This window comes from Boleophthalmus pectinirostris, unplaced genomic scaffold, assembly GCF_026225935.1.
Source record: "Boleophthalmus pectinirostris isolate CB_2022bp ecotype Guang Dong unplaced genomic scaffold, ASM2622593v1 HiC_scaffold_7, whole genome shotgun sequence".
Taxonomy (NCBI): Eukaryota; Metazoa; Chordata; class Actinopteri; order Gobiiformes; family Gobiidae; genus Boleophthalmus; species Boleophthalmus pectinirostris.
The window spans coordinates 39,188,297-39,203,487 of record NW_026571473.1 but is presented as its reverse complement, the minus strand read 5'-3'; the positions used below and the strand labels follow the sequence as shown (position 1 = coordinate 39,203,487).

The following is a 15,191-nucleotide window of genomic DNA, read 5'->3' as shown; positions in this document are numbered from 1 at the left end:
TGTCCTCCTCCTCGTCCTCGTCCCTGTCCTCTTCGTCCTCCTCCTCATCCTCCTCTCCTCCTCGTCCCTGTCCTCCTCCTCGTCCTCGTCCTCCTCCTCGTCCCTGTCCTCCTCCTCGTCCTCGTCCTCGTCCTCCTCCTCGTCCTTGTCCTCGTCTTCTTCCTCGTCCTCGTCCCTGTCCTCTCCTCGTCTCGTCCTCCTCCTCGTCCTCGTCCCTGTCCTCCTCTCGTCCTCGTCCTCCTCCTCGTCCTCCTCCTCTGTCCTTGTCCTCGTCTTCTTCCTCGTCCTCGTCCTCGTCCTCCTCCTCGTCCTCGTCCCTGTCCTCCTCCTCGTCCTCGTCCTCCTCCTCGTCCTCGTCCCCTCCTCGTCTCGTCCTCCTCTCGTCCTCGTCCTCGTCCTCGTCCTCCTCCTCGTCCTCTGTCCTCGTCCCTCAGATGGCGAAGGCGGACCAGCGCTTCGGGCAGAGGGACGGCTCGGACCAGAACTTCGACTACATGTTCAAGCTGCTGATCATCGGGAACAGCAGCGTGGGGAAGACCTCGTTCCTCTTCAGATACGCCGACGACTCCTTCAGTAACTCCTTCGTCTCCACCGTCGGCATCGACTTCAAGGTGAAGACGGTTTACCGCAACGACAAGAGGATCAAGCTGCAGATCTGGGTACGACCGCGACGTCGCTCTGGAGATGTTCTAACTGTGTTCTTCTGGGGTCCAGCGTCTCGTCTCAGCTCCGTCTAAATACTGAGGTCCACAGAGCAGGTCCCACAGAGAAGGTCCACAGAGCAGGTCCTACAGAGAAGGTCCACAGAGCAGGTCCACAGAGAAGGTCCACAGAGCAGGTCCACAGAGCAGGTCCACAGAGAAGGTCCACAGAGCAGGTCCACAGAGCAGGTCCACAGAGCAGGTCCCACAGAGAAGGTCCACAGAGAAGGTCCCACAGAGAAGGTCCCACAGAGAAGGTCCACAGAGCAGGTCCACAGAGAAGGTCCACAGAGAAGGTCCCACAGAGAAGGTCCCACAGAGAAGGTCCCACAGAGAAGGTCCCACAGAGAAGGTCCACAGAGAAGGTCCCACAGAGAAGGTCCACAGAGAAGGTCCTACAGAGAAGGTCCTACACAGAAGGTCCCACAGAGAAGGTCCCACAGAGAAGGTCAGTCCACAGAGCAGGTCCACAGAGCAGGTCCACAGAGCAGGTCCACAGAGCAGGTCCACAGAGCAGGTCCCACAGAGAAGGTCCACAGAGCAGGTCACAGAGAAGGTCCACAGAGCAGGTCCCACAGAGAAGGTCCACAGAGAAGGTCCACAGAGCAGTCCACAGAGCAGGTCCACAGAGAGGTCCACAGACAGGTCCACAGAGAAGGTCCACAGAGAAGGTCCACAGAGAAGGTCCCACAGAGAAGGTCCCACAGAGAAGGTCCCACAGAGAAGGTCCACAGAGAAGGTCCACAGAGCAGGTCCACAGAGAAGGTCCTACAGAGAAGGTCCTACACAGAAGGTCCCACAGAGCAGGTCCCACAGAGCAGGTCCCACAGAGAAGGTCCCACAGAGAAGGTCCCACAGAGAAGGTCCCACAGAGAAGGTCCACAGAGAAGGTCACAGAGAAGGTCCACAGAGCAGGTCCACAGAAGGTCCTACAGAGAAGGTCCACAGAAGGTCCCACAGAGAAGGTCCCACAGAGAAGGTCCCACAGAGAAGGTCCACAGAGAAGGTCCCACAGAGAAGGTCCCACAGAGAAGGTCCCACAGAGAAGGTCCCACAGAGAAGGTCCCACAGAGAAGGTCCTACAGAGAAGGTCCTACAGAGAAGGTCCCACAGAGAAGGTCCTACAGAGAAGGTCCCACAGAGAAGGTCCCACAGAGAAGGTCCCACAGAGAAGGTCCCACAGAGAAGGTCCCACAGAGCAGGTTCCTCAGAGCAGGTCCACCAAAACCACCTCACTTTTCTTCAGACTTTAACCCTTAAAGCTCCTGAATCTCAAAAACTCTAAGTCATGTTCTGATGTTCTGATGTTCTGATGTTCCTCCTCACACTCAGATCTGTTTACATCAAACCTCCAAATGCTCTGCTCCACCTCGTGATGTCATGAAGTGGGAGTTTTCACAGGGTTCCCGCTCTTTTAACTTTTCCATGACTTCTCCATGACACTCAAGTGAATGTTCCAGGACTTTCCAGCACCTACGTGTGAAGAACCGATCAGAGTTTTAGGTGAACAGACTCATGAGACCTGAACGGGAAAGAGAGAGACTCAAATTCCACGACTTTTCCAAAACTTTCATTGAATTTAAAAAATAATCCATGACTTTTCCAGGATTTCCATGACCGTGAGAACCTGTTTTCAAGTCCTCAGCTGCTTTTTTTCTTTAGTTCGATCGAGATCAACGACTCCACGACTGAAAAAAAACAAAACGATTCAGATGATTCTTTTACTTGAAGTTGTGTGGAGTTTAAAAACGCAGTGGAGCACTTCCTGTACGGCCACACGATGACATCACGAGGTGGGACGGGGTGTTTTCAGTTTGAGAGACGAGCTCGGGTTCAGTGTTCAGGTTTTTGAGTTGAACGTGTGAAAGAATCAAACTCGTCTCCAGGAGGTTTTGTGAGGACGAGTGCAGGAGGATTAAAGCCCCACTGCGGGATATTTCTCCACACTGTCCTGTCCTGCGCTGTGATTGGTCCGAGGGTTTCCTGGTTTGGTCGGGCTGCTCTGATTGGCCCGGCCGCCTCCCGCTGAGCGTCTCCAGGGAAACCTTTGATGAGCGGCTGTTGTCATGGAAACAGAGGAGAAAAACAGACGGGAGGACAGGGCCTGCTCCTGTCACTGCTCCTGTCACTGCTCCTGTCAGGTCCTGTCACTGCTCCTGTCTGACCTGGTTCAGTTCTGGTTTAGTTCTGGTCCTGGTCCTGGTCCTGGTTTAGTCCTGGTCTTGATCCTGGTCCTGGTCTTGGTCTTGGTCTTGTTTCTGTGTGTGTCTGTCGCCCTCTGCAGGACACGGTGGGGCAGGAGCGTTATGTGGCTCTGGTCTTGGTCTTGGTCCTGGCTCTGGTCTTGGTCCTGGTCCTGGTCTTGGTCCTGGTCTTGGTCCTGGTTTAGTCCTGGTTCTGGTTCAGTGTGTGTTTGTCGCCCTCTGCAGGACACGGCGGGGCAGGAGCGTTATGTGGCTCTGGTCTTGGCTCTGGTCTTGGCTCTGGCTCTGGTCTTGGTCCTGGTCCTGGCTCTGGTCTTGGTCCTGGTCTTGGTCCTGGTCCTGGTCCTGGTCTTGGTCCTGGTCTTGTTTCAGTGTGTCTGTCGCCCTCTGCAGGACACGGCGGGGCAGGAGCGTTATGTGGCTCTGGTCTTGGCTCTGGTCTTGGCTCCTGGTCTCTGGTCTTGGTCCTGGTCCTGGCTCTTGGTCTTGGTCCTGGTCTTGGTCCTGGTCCTGGTCCTGGTCCTGGTCTTGGTCTGGTCTTGTTTCAGTGTGTCTGTCGCCCTCTGCAGGACACGGCGGGGCAGGAGCGTTATGTGGCTCTGGTCTTGGTCTTGGTCCTGGCTCTGGTCTTGGTCCTGGTCCTGGTCCTGGCTCTGGTCCTGGTCCTGGTCCTGGTCTTGGTCCTGGTCTTGTTTCAGTGTGTCTGTCGCCCTCTGCAGGACACGGCGGGGCAGGAGCGTTATCGGACCATCACGACGGCGTATTACCGCGGCGCCATGGGCTTCATCCTCATGTACGACATCACCAACGAGGAATCCTTCAACGCCGTCCAGGACTGGTGAGTCCCAGTCCAGACCGGGTCCAGACCGAGTCCAGACCGGGTCCAGACCGAGTCCAGACCGGGTCCAGACCGGGTCCAGACCGAGTCCAGACCGAGTCTAGACTGGAAATGGTTTAGATCACCTTTTAGTTCAGTTTTAGACTGGGTTTAGTCCTGGTCCTGGTCTAGTCCTGGTCTAGTCCTGGTCTAGTCCTGGTCTAGTCCTGGTTTATTCCTGGTCTAGTCCTGGTCTAGTCCTGGTCCTGGTCTAGTCCTGGTCCTGGTCTAGTACTGGTCCTGGTTTAGTTCTGGTCCTGGTCTAGTCCTGGTCCTGGTTTAGTCCTGGTTTAGTCCTGGTCTAGTCCTGGTCTAGTCCTGGTCCTGGTTTAGTCCCGGTGTAGTCCTGGTTTAGTCCTGGTCTAGTCCTGGTCCTCGTTTAGTCCTGGTCTAGTCCTGGTCTAGTCCTGGTCTGGTTTAGTCCTGGTTTAGTCCTGGTTCTAGTCCTGGTTTAGTCCTGGTTTAGTCCTGGTCTAGTCCTGGTCTAGTCCTGGTTTAGTCCTGGTTTAGTCCTGGTCTAGTCCTGGTCTAGTCCTGCTCTAGTCCTGGTTTAGTCCTGGTTTAGTCCTGGTTTAGTCCTGGTTAGTCCTGGTCTAGTCTAGTCCTGGTTTAGTCCTGGTCTAGTCCTGGTCCTAGTCCTGGTCTAGTCCTGTCTAGTCCTGTCTAGTCCTGGTTAGTCCTGGTCCTGTCTAGTCTAGTCCTGGTCTAGTCCTAGTCCTGGTTTAGTCCTGGTCTAGTCCTGGTTAGTCCTGGTCCTAGTCCTGGTTTAGTCCTGGTTTAGTCCTAGTCTAGTCCTGGTTTAGTCCTGGTCTAGTCCTGGTTTAGTCCTGGTTTAGTCCTGGTTTAGTCCTGGTTTAGTCCTGGTCTAGTCCTGGTTTAGTCCTGGTCTAGTCCTGGTCTAGTCCTGGTCTAGTCCTGGTTTAGTCCTGGTTTAGTCCTGGTCTAGTCCTGGTCTAGTCCTGGTTTAGTCTAGTCCTGGTCTAGTCCTGGTTTAGTCCTGGTTTAGTCCTGGTCTAGTCCTGGTTTAGTCCTGGTCTAGTCCTGGTTTAGTCCTGGTTTAGTCCTGGTCTAGTCCTGGTTTAGTCCTGGTTTAGTCCCGGTGTGTGTTTCAGGGCGACTCAGATAAAGACGTACTCGTGGGACAACGCTCAGGTGATTCTCGTCGGAAACAAATGTGACGTGGACGAAGAACGAGTCGTTCCCCCGGAGAAAGGAAAACACCTGGCCGACCAACTGGGTACGTGTACAAGTACTACAAGTACTACTACTACTGCACCTGGCCGACCAACTGGGTACGTGTACAAGTACTACAAGTACTACTACTACTGCACCTGGCCGACCAACTGGGTACGTGTACAAGTACTACAAGTACTACTACTACTGCACCTGGCCGACCAACTGGGTACGTGTACAAGTACTACAAGTACTACTACTACTGCACCTGGCCGACCAACTGGGTACGTGTACAAGTACTACAAGTACTACTACTACTGCACCTGGCCGACCAACTGGGTACGTGTACAAGTACTACAAGTACTACTACTACTACTGCACCTGGCCGACCCAACTGGGTACGTGTACAAGTACTACAAGTACTACAAATACTACTACTACTGCACCTGGCCGACCAACTGGGTACGTGTACAAGTACTACAAGTACTACAAATACTACTACTACTGCACCTGGCCGACCAACTGGGTACGTGTACAAGTACTACAAGTACTACAAATACTACTACTACTACTACTACTGCACCTGGCCGACCAACTGGGTACGTGTACAAGTACTACAAGTACTACAAATACTACTACTACTGCACCTGGCCGACCAACTGGGTACGTGTACAAGTACTACAAGTACTACAAGTACTACTACTACTGCACCTGGCCGACCAACTGGGTACGTGTACAAGTACTACAAGTACTACAAATACTACTACTACTGCACCTGGCCGACCAACTGGGTACGTGTACAAGTACTACAAGTACTACAAATACTACTACTACTGCACCTGGCCGACCAACTGGGTACGTGTACAAGTACTACAAGTACTACAAATACTACTACTACTGCACCTGGCCGACCAACTGGGTACGTGTACAAGTACTACAAGTACTACAAATACTACTACTACTGCACCTGGCCGACCAACTGGGTACGTGTACAAGTACTACGAGTACTACAAGTACTACTACTACTACTACTACTACTGCACCTGGCCGACCAACTGGGTACGTGTACAAGTACTACAAGTACTACAAATACTACTACTACTGCACCTGGCCGACCAACTGGGTACGTGTACAAGTACTACAAGTACTACAAAGTACTACTACTACTGCACCTGGCCGACCAACTGGGTACGTGTACAAGTACTACAAGTACTACAAATACTACTACTACTGCACCTGGCCGACCAACTGGGTACGTGTACAAGTACTACAAGTACTACAAATACTACTACTACTGCACCTGGCCGACCAACTGGGTACGTGTACAAGTACTACAAGTACTACAAATACTACTACTACTGCACCTGGCCGACCAACTGGGTACGTGTACAAGTACTACAAGTACTACAATACTACTACTACTGCACCTGGCCGACCAACTGGGTACGTGTACAAGTACTACAAGTACTACAAATACTACTACTACTGCACCTGGCCGACCAACTGGGTACGTGTACAAGTACTACTACTACAAGTACTACTACTACTGCACCTGGCCGACCAACTGGGTACGTGTACAAGTACTACAAGTACTACAAATACTACTACTACTGCACCTGGCCGACCAACTGGGTACGTGTACAAGTACTACAAGTACTACAAATACTACTGCTACTGCACCTGGCCGACCAACTGGGTACGTGTACAAGTACTACAAGTACTACAAATACTACTACTACTGCACCTGGCCGACCAACTGGTACGTGTACAAGTACTACAAGTACTACAAATACTACTACTACTGCACCTGGCCGACCAACTGGGTACGTGTACAAGTACTACAAGTACTACAAATACTACTACTACTGCACCTGGCCGACCAACTGGGTACGTGTACAAGTACTACGAGTACTACAAGTACTACTACTACTACTACTACTACTACTGCACCTGGCCGACCAACTGGGTACGTGTACAAGTACTACAAGTACTACAAATACTACTACTACTGCACCTGGCCGACCAACTGGGTACGTGTACAAGTACTACAAGTACTACTACTACTGCACCTGGCCGACCAACTGGGTACGTGTACAAGTACTACAAGTACTACAAATACTACTACTACTGCACCTGGCCGACCAACTGGGTACGTGTACAAGTACTACAAGTACTACAAATACTACTACTACTGCACCTGGCCGACCAACTGGGTACGTGTACAAGTACTACAAGTACTACTACTACTGCACCTGGCCGACCAACTGGGTACGTGTACAAGTACTACAAGTACTACAAATACTACTACTACTGCACCTGGCCGACCAACTGGGTACGTGTACAAGTACTACAAGTACTACAAATACTACTACTACTGCACCTGGCCGACCAACTGGGTACGTGTACAAGTACTACAAGTACTACTACTACTACTACTACTGCACCTGGCCGACCAACTGGGTACGTGTACAAGTACTACAAGTACTACAAATACTACTACTACTGCACCTGGCCGACCAACTGGGTACGTGTACAAGTACTACAAGTACTACAAATACTACTACTACTGCACCTGGCCGACCAACTGGTACGTGTACAAGTACTACAAGTACTACAAATACTACTACTACTGCACCTGGCCGACCAACTGGGTACGTGTACAAGTACTACAAGTACTACAAATACTACTACTACTGCACCTGGCCGACCAACTGGGTATGTGTACAAGTACTACAAGTACTACAAATACTACTACTACTGCACCTGGCCGACCAACTGGGTACGTGTACAAGTACTACAAGTACTACAAATACTACTACTACTGCACCTGGCCGACCAACTGGGTACGTGTACAAGTACTACAAGTACTACAAGTACTACAAGTACTACTACTACTGCACCTGGCCGACCAACTGGGTACGTGTACAAGTACTACAAGTACTACAAATACCACTACTACTACTACTACTGCACCTGGCCGACCAACTGGGTACGTGTACAAGTACTACAAATACTACTACTACTACTACTACTGCACCTGGCCGACCAACTGGGTACGTGTACAAGTACTACAAGTACTACAATACTACTACTACTACTGCACCTGGCCGACCAACTGGGTACGTGTACAAGTACTACAAGTACTACAAGTACTACTACTACTACTACTACTACTGCACCTGGCCGACCAACTGGGTACGTGTACAAGTACTACAAGTACTACAATTACTACTACTACTGCCACCTGGCCGACCAACTGGGTACGTGTACAAGTACTACAAGTACTAAAAACACTACTACTACTACTGCACCTGGCCGACCAAACTGGGTACGTGTACAAGTACTACAAGTACTACAAAACTACTACTACTACTGCACCTGGCCGACCAACTGGTACGTGTACAAGTACTACAAGTACTACAAATACTACTACTACTGCACCTGGCCGACCAACTGGGTACGTGTACAAGTACTACAAGTACTACAAAGTACTACTACTACTACTACTACTACTGCACCTGGCCGACCAACTGGGTACGTGTACAAGTACTACAAGTACTACAAATACTACTACTACTGCACCTGGCCGACCAACTGGGTACGTGTACAAGTACCTACAAGTACTACAAGTACTACTACTACTACTGCACCTGGCCGACCAACTGGGTACGTGTACAAGTACTACAAGTACTACAAATACTACTACTACTGCACCTGGCCGACCAACTGGTACGTGTACAAGTACTACAAGTACTACACTACTACTACTGCACCTGGCCGACCAACTGGGTACGTGTACAAGTACTACAAGTACTACTACTACTGCACCTGGCCGACCAACTGGGTAGTGTACAAGTACTACAAGTACTACAAATACTACTACTACTGCACTGGCCGACCACTGGTAGTACAAGTACAAGTACTACAAAGTACTACTACTACCACTGGTACGTGTACTACACTACTACTACTACTGCACCTGGCGACCAACTGGGTACGTGTACAAGTACTACAAGTACTACAAATACTACTGCTACTGCACCTGGCCGACCAACTGGTACGTGTACAAGTACTACAAGTACTACAAATACTACTACTACTGCACCTGGCCGACCAACTGGGTACGTGTACAAGTACTACAAGTACTACAAATACTACTACTACTGCACCTGGCCGACCAACTGGGTACGTGTACAAGTACTACAAGTACTACAATACTACTACTACTGCACCTGGGCCGACCAACTGGGTACGTGTACAAGTACTACAAGTACTACAAACTACTACTACTACTACTGCACCTGGCCGACCAACTGGGTACGGTGTACAAGTACTACAAGTACTACACTACTACTACTACTACTGCACCTGGCCGACCAACTGGGTACTGTACAAGTGTACTACAAGTACTACTACTACTACTACTACTACTGCACCTGGCCGACCAACTGGGTACGTGTACAAGTACTACAAGTACTACAAATACTACTACTACTGCCACCTGGCCGACCAACTGGGTACGTGTACAAGTACTACAAGTACTACAAACTACTACTACTACTGCACCTGGCCGACCAACTGGGTACGTGTACAAGTACTACAAGTACTACAAACTACTACTACAACTGCACCTGGCCGACCAACTGGTACAAGTACTACAAGTACTACAAATACTACTACTACTGCACCTGGCCGACCAACTGGTACGTGTACAAGTACTACGAGTACTACAGTACTACTACTACTACTACTACTACTGCACCTGGCCGACCAACTGGGTACGTGTACAAGTACTACAACTACTACTACTACTGCACCTTGGCCCGACCAACTGGGTACTACAAGTACTACGAGTACTACAAGTACTACTACTACTACTACTACTACTGCACCTGGCCGACCAACTGGGTACGTGTACAAGTACTACAAGTACTACAAATACTACTACTACTACTACTACTGCACCTGGCCGACCAACTGGGTACGTGTACAAGTACTACAAGTACTACAAGTACTACTACTACTGCACCTGGCCGACCAACTGGGTACGTGTACAAGTACTACAAGTACTACTACTACTACTACTGCACCTGGCCGACCAACGGGGTACGTGTACAAGTACTACAAGTACTAACAACTACTACTACTGGCCGACCAACTGGGTACGTGTACAAGTACTACAAGTACTACAAGTACTACTACTACTGCACCTGGCCGACCAACTGGGTACGTGTACAAGTACTACAAGTACTACAAGTACTACTACTACTGCACCTGGCCGACCAACTGGGTACGTGTACAAGTACTACAAGTACTACAAATACTACTACTACTGCACCTGGCCGACCTACTGGGTACGTGTACAAGTACTACTTACTACTACTACTACTACTACTACTACTACTACTACTGCACCTCGCCGACCAGCTGGGTACGTGTACAAGTACTACAAGTACTACAAGTACTACTACTACTACTACTACTACTACTACTACTACTACTACTACTACTACTGCACCTGGCGACCAGCTGGGGACTACAAGTACTACAAGTACTACTACTACTGCACCTGGCCGACCAACTGGGTACGTGTACAAGTACTACTACTACTACTACTACTACTACTACTACTACTACTACTGCACCTCGCCGACCAGCTGGGTACGTGTACAAGTACTACAAGTACTACTACTACTGCACCTGGCCGACCAACTGCGTACGTGTACAAGTACTACAAGTACTACAAGTACTACTACTACTGCACCTGGCCGACCAACTGGGTATGTGTACAAGTACTACAAGTACTACAAATACTACTACTACTGCACCTGGCCGACCAACTGGGTACGTGTACAAGTACTACAAGTACTACAAATACTACTACTACTGCACCTGGCCGACCAACTGGGTACGTGTACAAGTACTACAAGTACTACTACTACTACTACACTTACTGCACCTGGCCGACCAACTGGGTACGTGTACAAGTACTACAAGTACTACAAATACTACTACTACTGCACCTGGCCGACCAACTGGGTACGTGTACAAGTACTACAAGTACTACAAGTACTACAAATACTACTACTACTGCACCTGGCCGACCAACTGGGTACGTGTACAAGTACTACAAGTACTACAAACTACTACTACTACTGCACCTGGCCGACCAACTGGGTACGTGTACAAGTACTACAAGTACTACAAATACCACTACTACTACTACTACTGCACCTGGCCGACCAACTGGGTACGTGTACAAGTACTACAAATACTACTACTACTACTACTACTGCACCTGGCCGACCAACTGGGTACGTGTACAAGTACTACAAGTACTACAAATACTACTACTACTACTGCACCTGGCCGACCAACTGGGTACGTGTACAAGTACTACGAGTACTACAAGTACTACTACTACTACTACTACTGCACCTGGCCGACCAACTGGGTATGTGTACAAGTACTACAAGTACTACAAATACTACTACTACTACTACTACTGCACCTGGCCGACCAACTGGGTACGTGTACAAGTACTACAAGTACTACTACTACTGCACCTGGCCGACCAACTGGGTACGTGTACAAGTACTACGAGTACTACAAGTACTACTACTACTACTACTACTACTGCACCTGGCCGACCAACTGGGTACGTGTACAAGTACTACAAGTACTACAAATACTACAAATACTACTACTACTACTACTACTGCACCTGGCCGACCAACTGGGTACGTGTACAAGTACTACAAGTACTACAAGTACAAATACTACTACTGCACCTGGCCGACAACTGGGTACGTGTACAAGTACTACAAGTACTACAAGTACTACTACTACTGCACCTGGCCGACCAACTGGGTACGTGTACAAGTACTACAAGTACTACAAATACTACTACTACTGCACCTGGCCGACCAACTGGGTACGTGTACAAGTACTAAAAGTACTACAAATACTACTACTACTACTACTACTGCACCTGGCCGACCAACTGGGTACGTGTACAAGTACTACAAGTACTACAAATACTACTACTACTGCACCTGGCCGACCAACTGGGTACGTGTACAAGTACTACAAGTACTACAAATACTACTACTACTGCACCTGGCCGACCAACTGGGTACGTGTACAAGTACTACAAGTACTACAAGTACTACTACTACTGCACTAAGTACTACAAGTACTACAAACTACAAATACTACTACTACTGCACCTGGCCGACCTACTGGGTACGTGTACAAGTACTATACTACTACTACTACTACTACTACTACTACTACTGCACCTCGCCGACCAGCTGGGTACGTGTACAAGTACTACAAGTACTACAAGTACTACTACTACTACTACTACTACTACTACTACTACTACTACTACTGCACCTGGCCGACCAGCTGGGGACATGTACAAGTACTACAAGTACTACTACTACTACACCTGGCCGACCAACTGGGTACGTGTACAAGTACTACTACTACTACTACTACTACTACTTTACTACTACTACTACTGCACCTCGCCGACCAGCTGGGTACGTGTACAAGTACTACAAGTACTACTACTACTACAGCTGGCCGACCAACTGGGTACTTGTACACGTACTACAAGTACTACAAGTACTACTACTACTGCACCTGGCCGACCAACTGGGTACGTGTACAAGTACTACTACTACTACTAACTACTACACTACTACTACAAGCTACTACTACTACTACTACTACTACTACTACTGCACCGCCGACCAACTGGGTACGTGTACAAGTACTACAAGTACTACAAGTACTACTACTACTGCACCTGGCCGACCAACTGGGTACGTGTACAAGTACTACAAGTACTACAAGTACTGCAAGTACTATTACTACTGCACCTGGCCGACCAACTGGGTACGTGTACAAGTACTACAAGTACTACTACTACTACTACTACTGCACCTGGCCGACCAACTGGGTACGTGTACAAGTACTACAAGTACTACTACTACTACAAGTACTACTACTACTACTACTACTACAAATACTACTACTACTACTACTACAAGTACTACTCCTACTACTACTACTACTACTACTACAAGTACTACTCCTACTACTACTACTACTACTACTACTACTTACTTACTACTACTAGTAGTTGTCTTGCACCCCTGCAGGTTTCGAGTACTCGAGTACTGTACTGCACTCGAGTTCGAGTACAGTAGCGTATCCTGCAGGTTTCGAGTACTGACAGTAGCGTACTCGAGTACTCGAGTACTGACGAGTCTCCCTGCAGGTACTCGAGTACTCGAGTACTCGAGTACTGACAGTAGCGAGTATCTCTGCAGGTTTCGAGTACTCGAGTACTCGAGTACTGACAGTAGCGTATCTCTGCAGGTTTCGAGTACTCGAGTACTGACAGTAGCGTATCTCTGCAGGTTTCGAGTACTCGAGTACTGACAGTAGCGTATCTCTGCAGGTTTCGAGTACTACGAGGCCAGTGCGAAGGAGAACATCAACGTGCGTCAGGTGTTCGAGCGTCTGGTCGACATCATCTGTGTGAAAATGTCCGAGCGCGTCGACGTCGAAGCTCCGGCCGCTGCAGGAACCAAGACGACCAGACTGACGGACAAACCCGCCCAGCTGCCGCAGAAGTGCTGCTGAACATCTCCTTCTCCTCCTCATCCTCTTTCCTCCTCTCCTCTTCTCTCCTCTCCTCTCTCTCTCCTCTTCCTCCTCCTCCTCTTCCTCTTCTCTTCTCTTCCTCTCTCTCTCCTCTTCTTCTCTCTTCTTCCTCTTCTCTTCCTCCTCCTCCTCTTCCTCTTCTTCCTCTTCCTCTTCCTCTCGAGATCCGGTCCGTGTTTTCGATTTGATCTTTTCTCGCCGTGATCTTGGCGTAGACTCGACATGCGTCCGGACGTACGTGACCTTCTCTCCGCCGCGCTCCGCACAGGAAGTGTTCACGGACGCTCTTCGGCTCCACCAACTCTGGCTCCGGTTCAGTTTGTGTGTGAAAAGCGTGACCCCTCCCTCTGACCTCTGACCTCTGACCTCTGACCTCTGACCTGCTCCACATGAATCAGATCAGGTGTCAAATATTAAAATTAGGGGGTGGGGCTTCATTTAAATATTCTAATTAATGACCAGACTTTGTCATTAATGAATCTTAATTAATCACAGAAGAATATTTGTCCCAAAAGCTAAATTTATTTTATATAAATTGATTTTAGTGAACGACTTAAACCACAGACACTTTTAAACTCGAGCTCTTCTAGTCCAGGTTCACTCTGCACGAGAGTTTTTAAAAACACAGACATTTGATTGATTAATGAATTATTTGATTGATTAATTACATTTGTACAGCACCTTTCAAGATCCACAAAGAAACTTTACTCTTCATTATTCAGTCACTCAACACCACAGCCACAGCCGCCCTGGGACAGACTGACGGAAGTGTGACTGCCAGTCTGCACCATCGGCCCCTCAGACCACACACACACACACACACACACACACACACACTACACTGTCACACTAGGCAATGTGGGTGAAGTGTCTTGCCTAATGACACAACCACAGTTTTTTTTTTTGCCACTGGTGCCTCCTGTGGCTCCTGGAAGTCCCAGTGTCTCCATCCAAGAACGACCCAGACCCAGACCAGGACCAGACCAGGACCAGACCAGACCAGACCAGGACCAGGACCAGGACCAGGACCAGAACCAGCCTCGGCCTCTGAGTTTCTGAGATGTGACAGGATCAGGCTTTGACAAACTGGTCTGGACACACATTTCCCTTCGTTTGTTCCCGTCTTTTATACACAAACTCTGAAAATGAATCTTTCCCTGAGTCTGGAGTCACCCGGAGTCACCCCGAGTCACCCCGGAGTCACCCCGAGTCACCCCGGAGTCACCCGGAGTCACCCGGAGTCACCCCGAGTCACCCCGGAGTCACCCCGGAGTCACCCCGAGTCACCCCGGAGTCACCCGAGTCACCCGGAGTCACCCCGGAGTCACCCCGGAGTCACCCCAGTCCCGGAGTCACCCCGGAGTCACCCCGGAGTCACCCGGAGTCACCCGGAGTCACCCGGAGTCCCGGAGTCACCCCGAGTCGTCACCCCGAGTCACCCCGGAGTCACCCCGGAGTCACCCCCGAGTCACCCCGGAGTCACCCCGGAGTCACCCCGGAGTCACCCCGGAGTCACCCCGAGTCACCCCGAGTCCCTTTGGCCTTTGAGTCTCGTTT

General features: G+C 49.5%; 1 protein-coding gene across 1 annotated transcript; it reads left to right on the top strand.

The window, feature by feature from the left end:
- The first annotated feature begins 434 nt into the window (after positions 1-434).
- rab3b (RAB3B, member RAS oncogene family) lies at positions 435-13,613 on the top strand. Its single transcript, XM_055165200.1, has 4 exons — positions 435-659; positions 3,625-3,743; positions 4,895-5,019; positions 13,429-13,613. Exons 1-4 carry the CDS (start codon positions 435-437, stop codon positions 13,611-13,613), a joined length of 654 nt encoding a protein of 217 aa, XP_055021175.1.
- Positions 13,614-15,191: the final 1,578 nt, after the last annotated feature.

Excerpts from the sequence above, each read along its gene's own strand:
- rab3b (XM_055165200.1), top strand. The coding sequence starts at position 435 with ATGGCGAAGGCGGACCAGCGCTTCGGGCAGAGGGACGGCTCGGACCAG. Across the intron at positions 660-3,624 it reads GGATCAAGCTGCAGATCTGG|GACACGGCGGGGCAGGAGCG; the intron begins GTACGACCGCGA and ends CGCCCTCTGCAG. Across the intron at positions 5,020-13,428 it reads ACACCTGGCCGACCAACTGG|GTTTCGAGTACTACGAGGCC; the intron begins GTACGTGTACAA and ends GTATCTCTGCAG.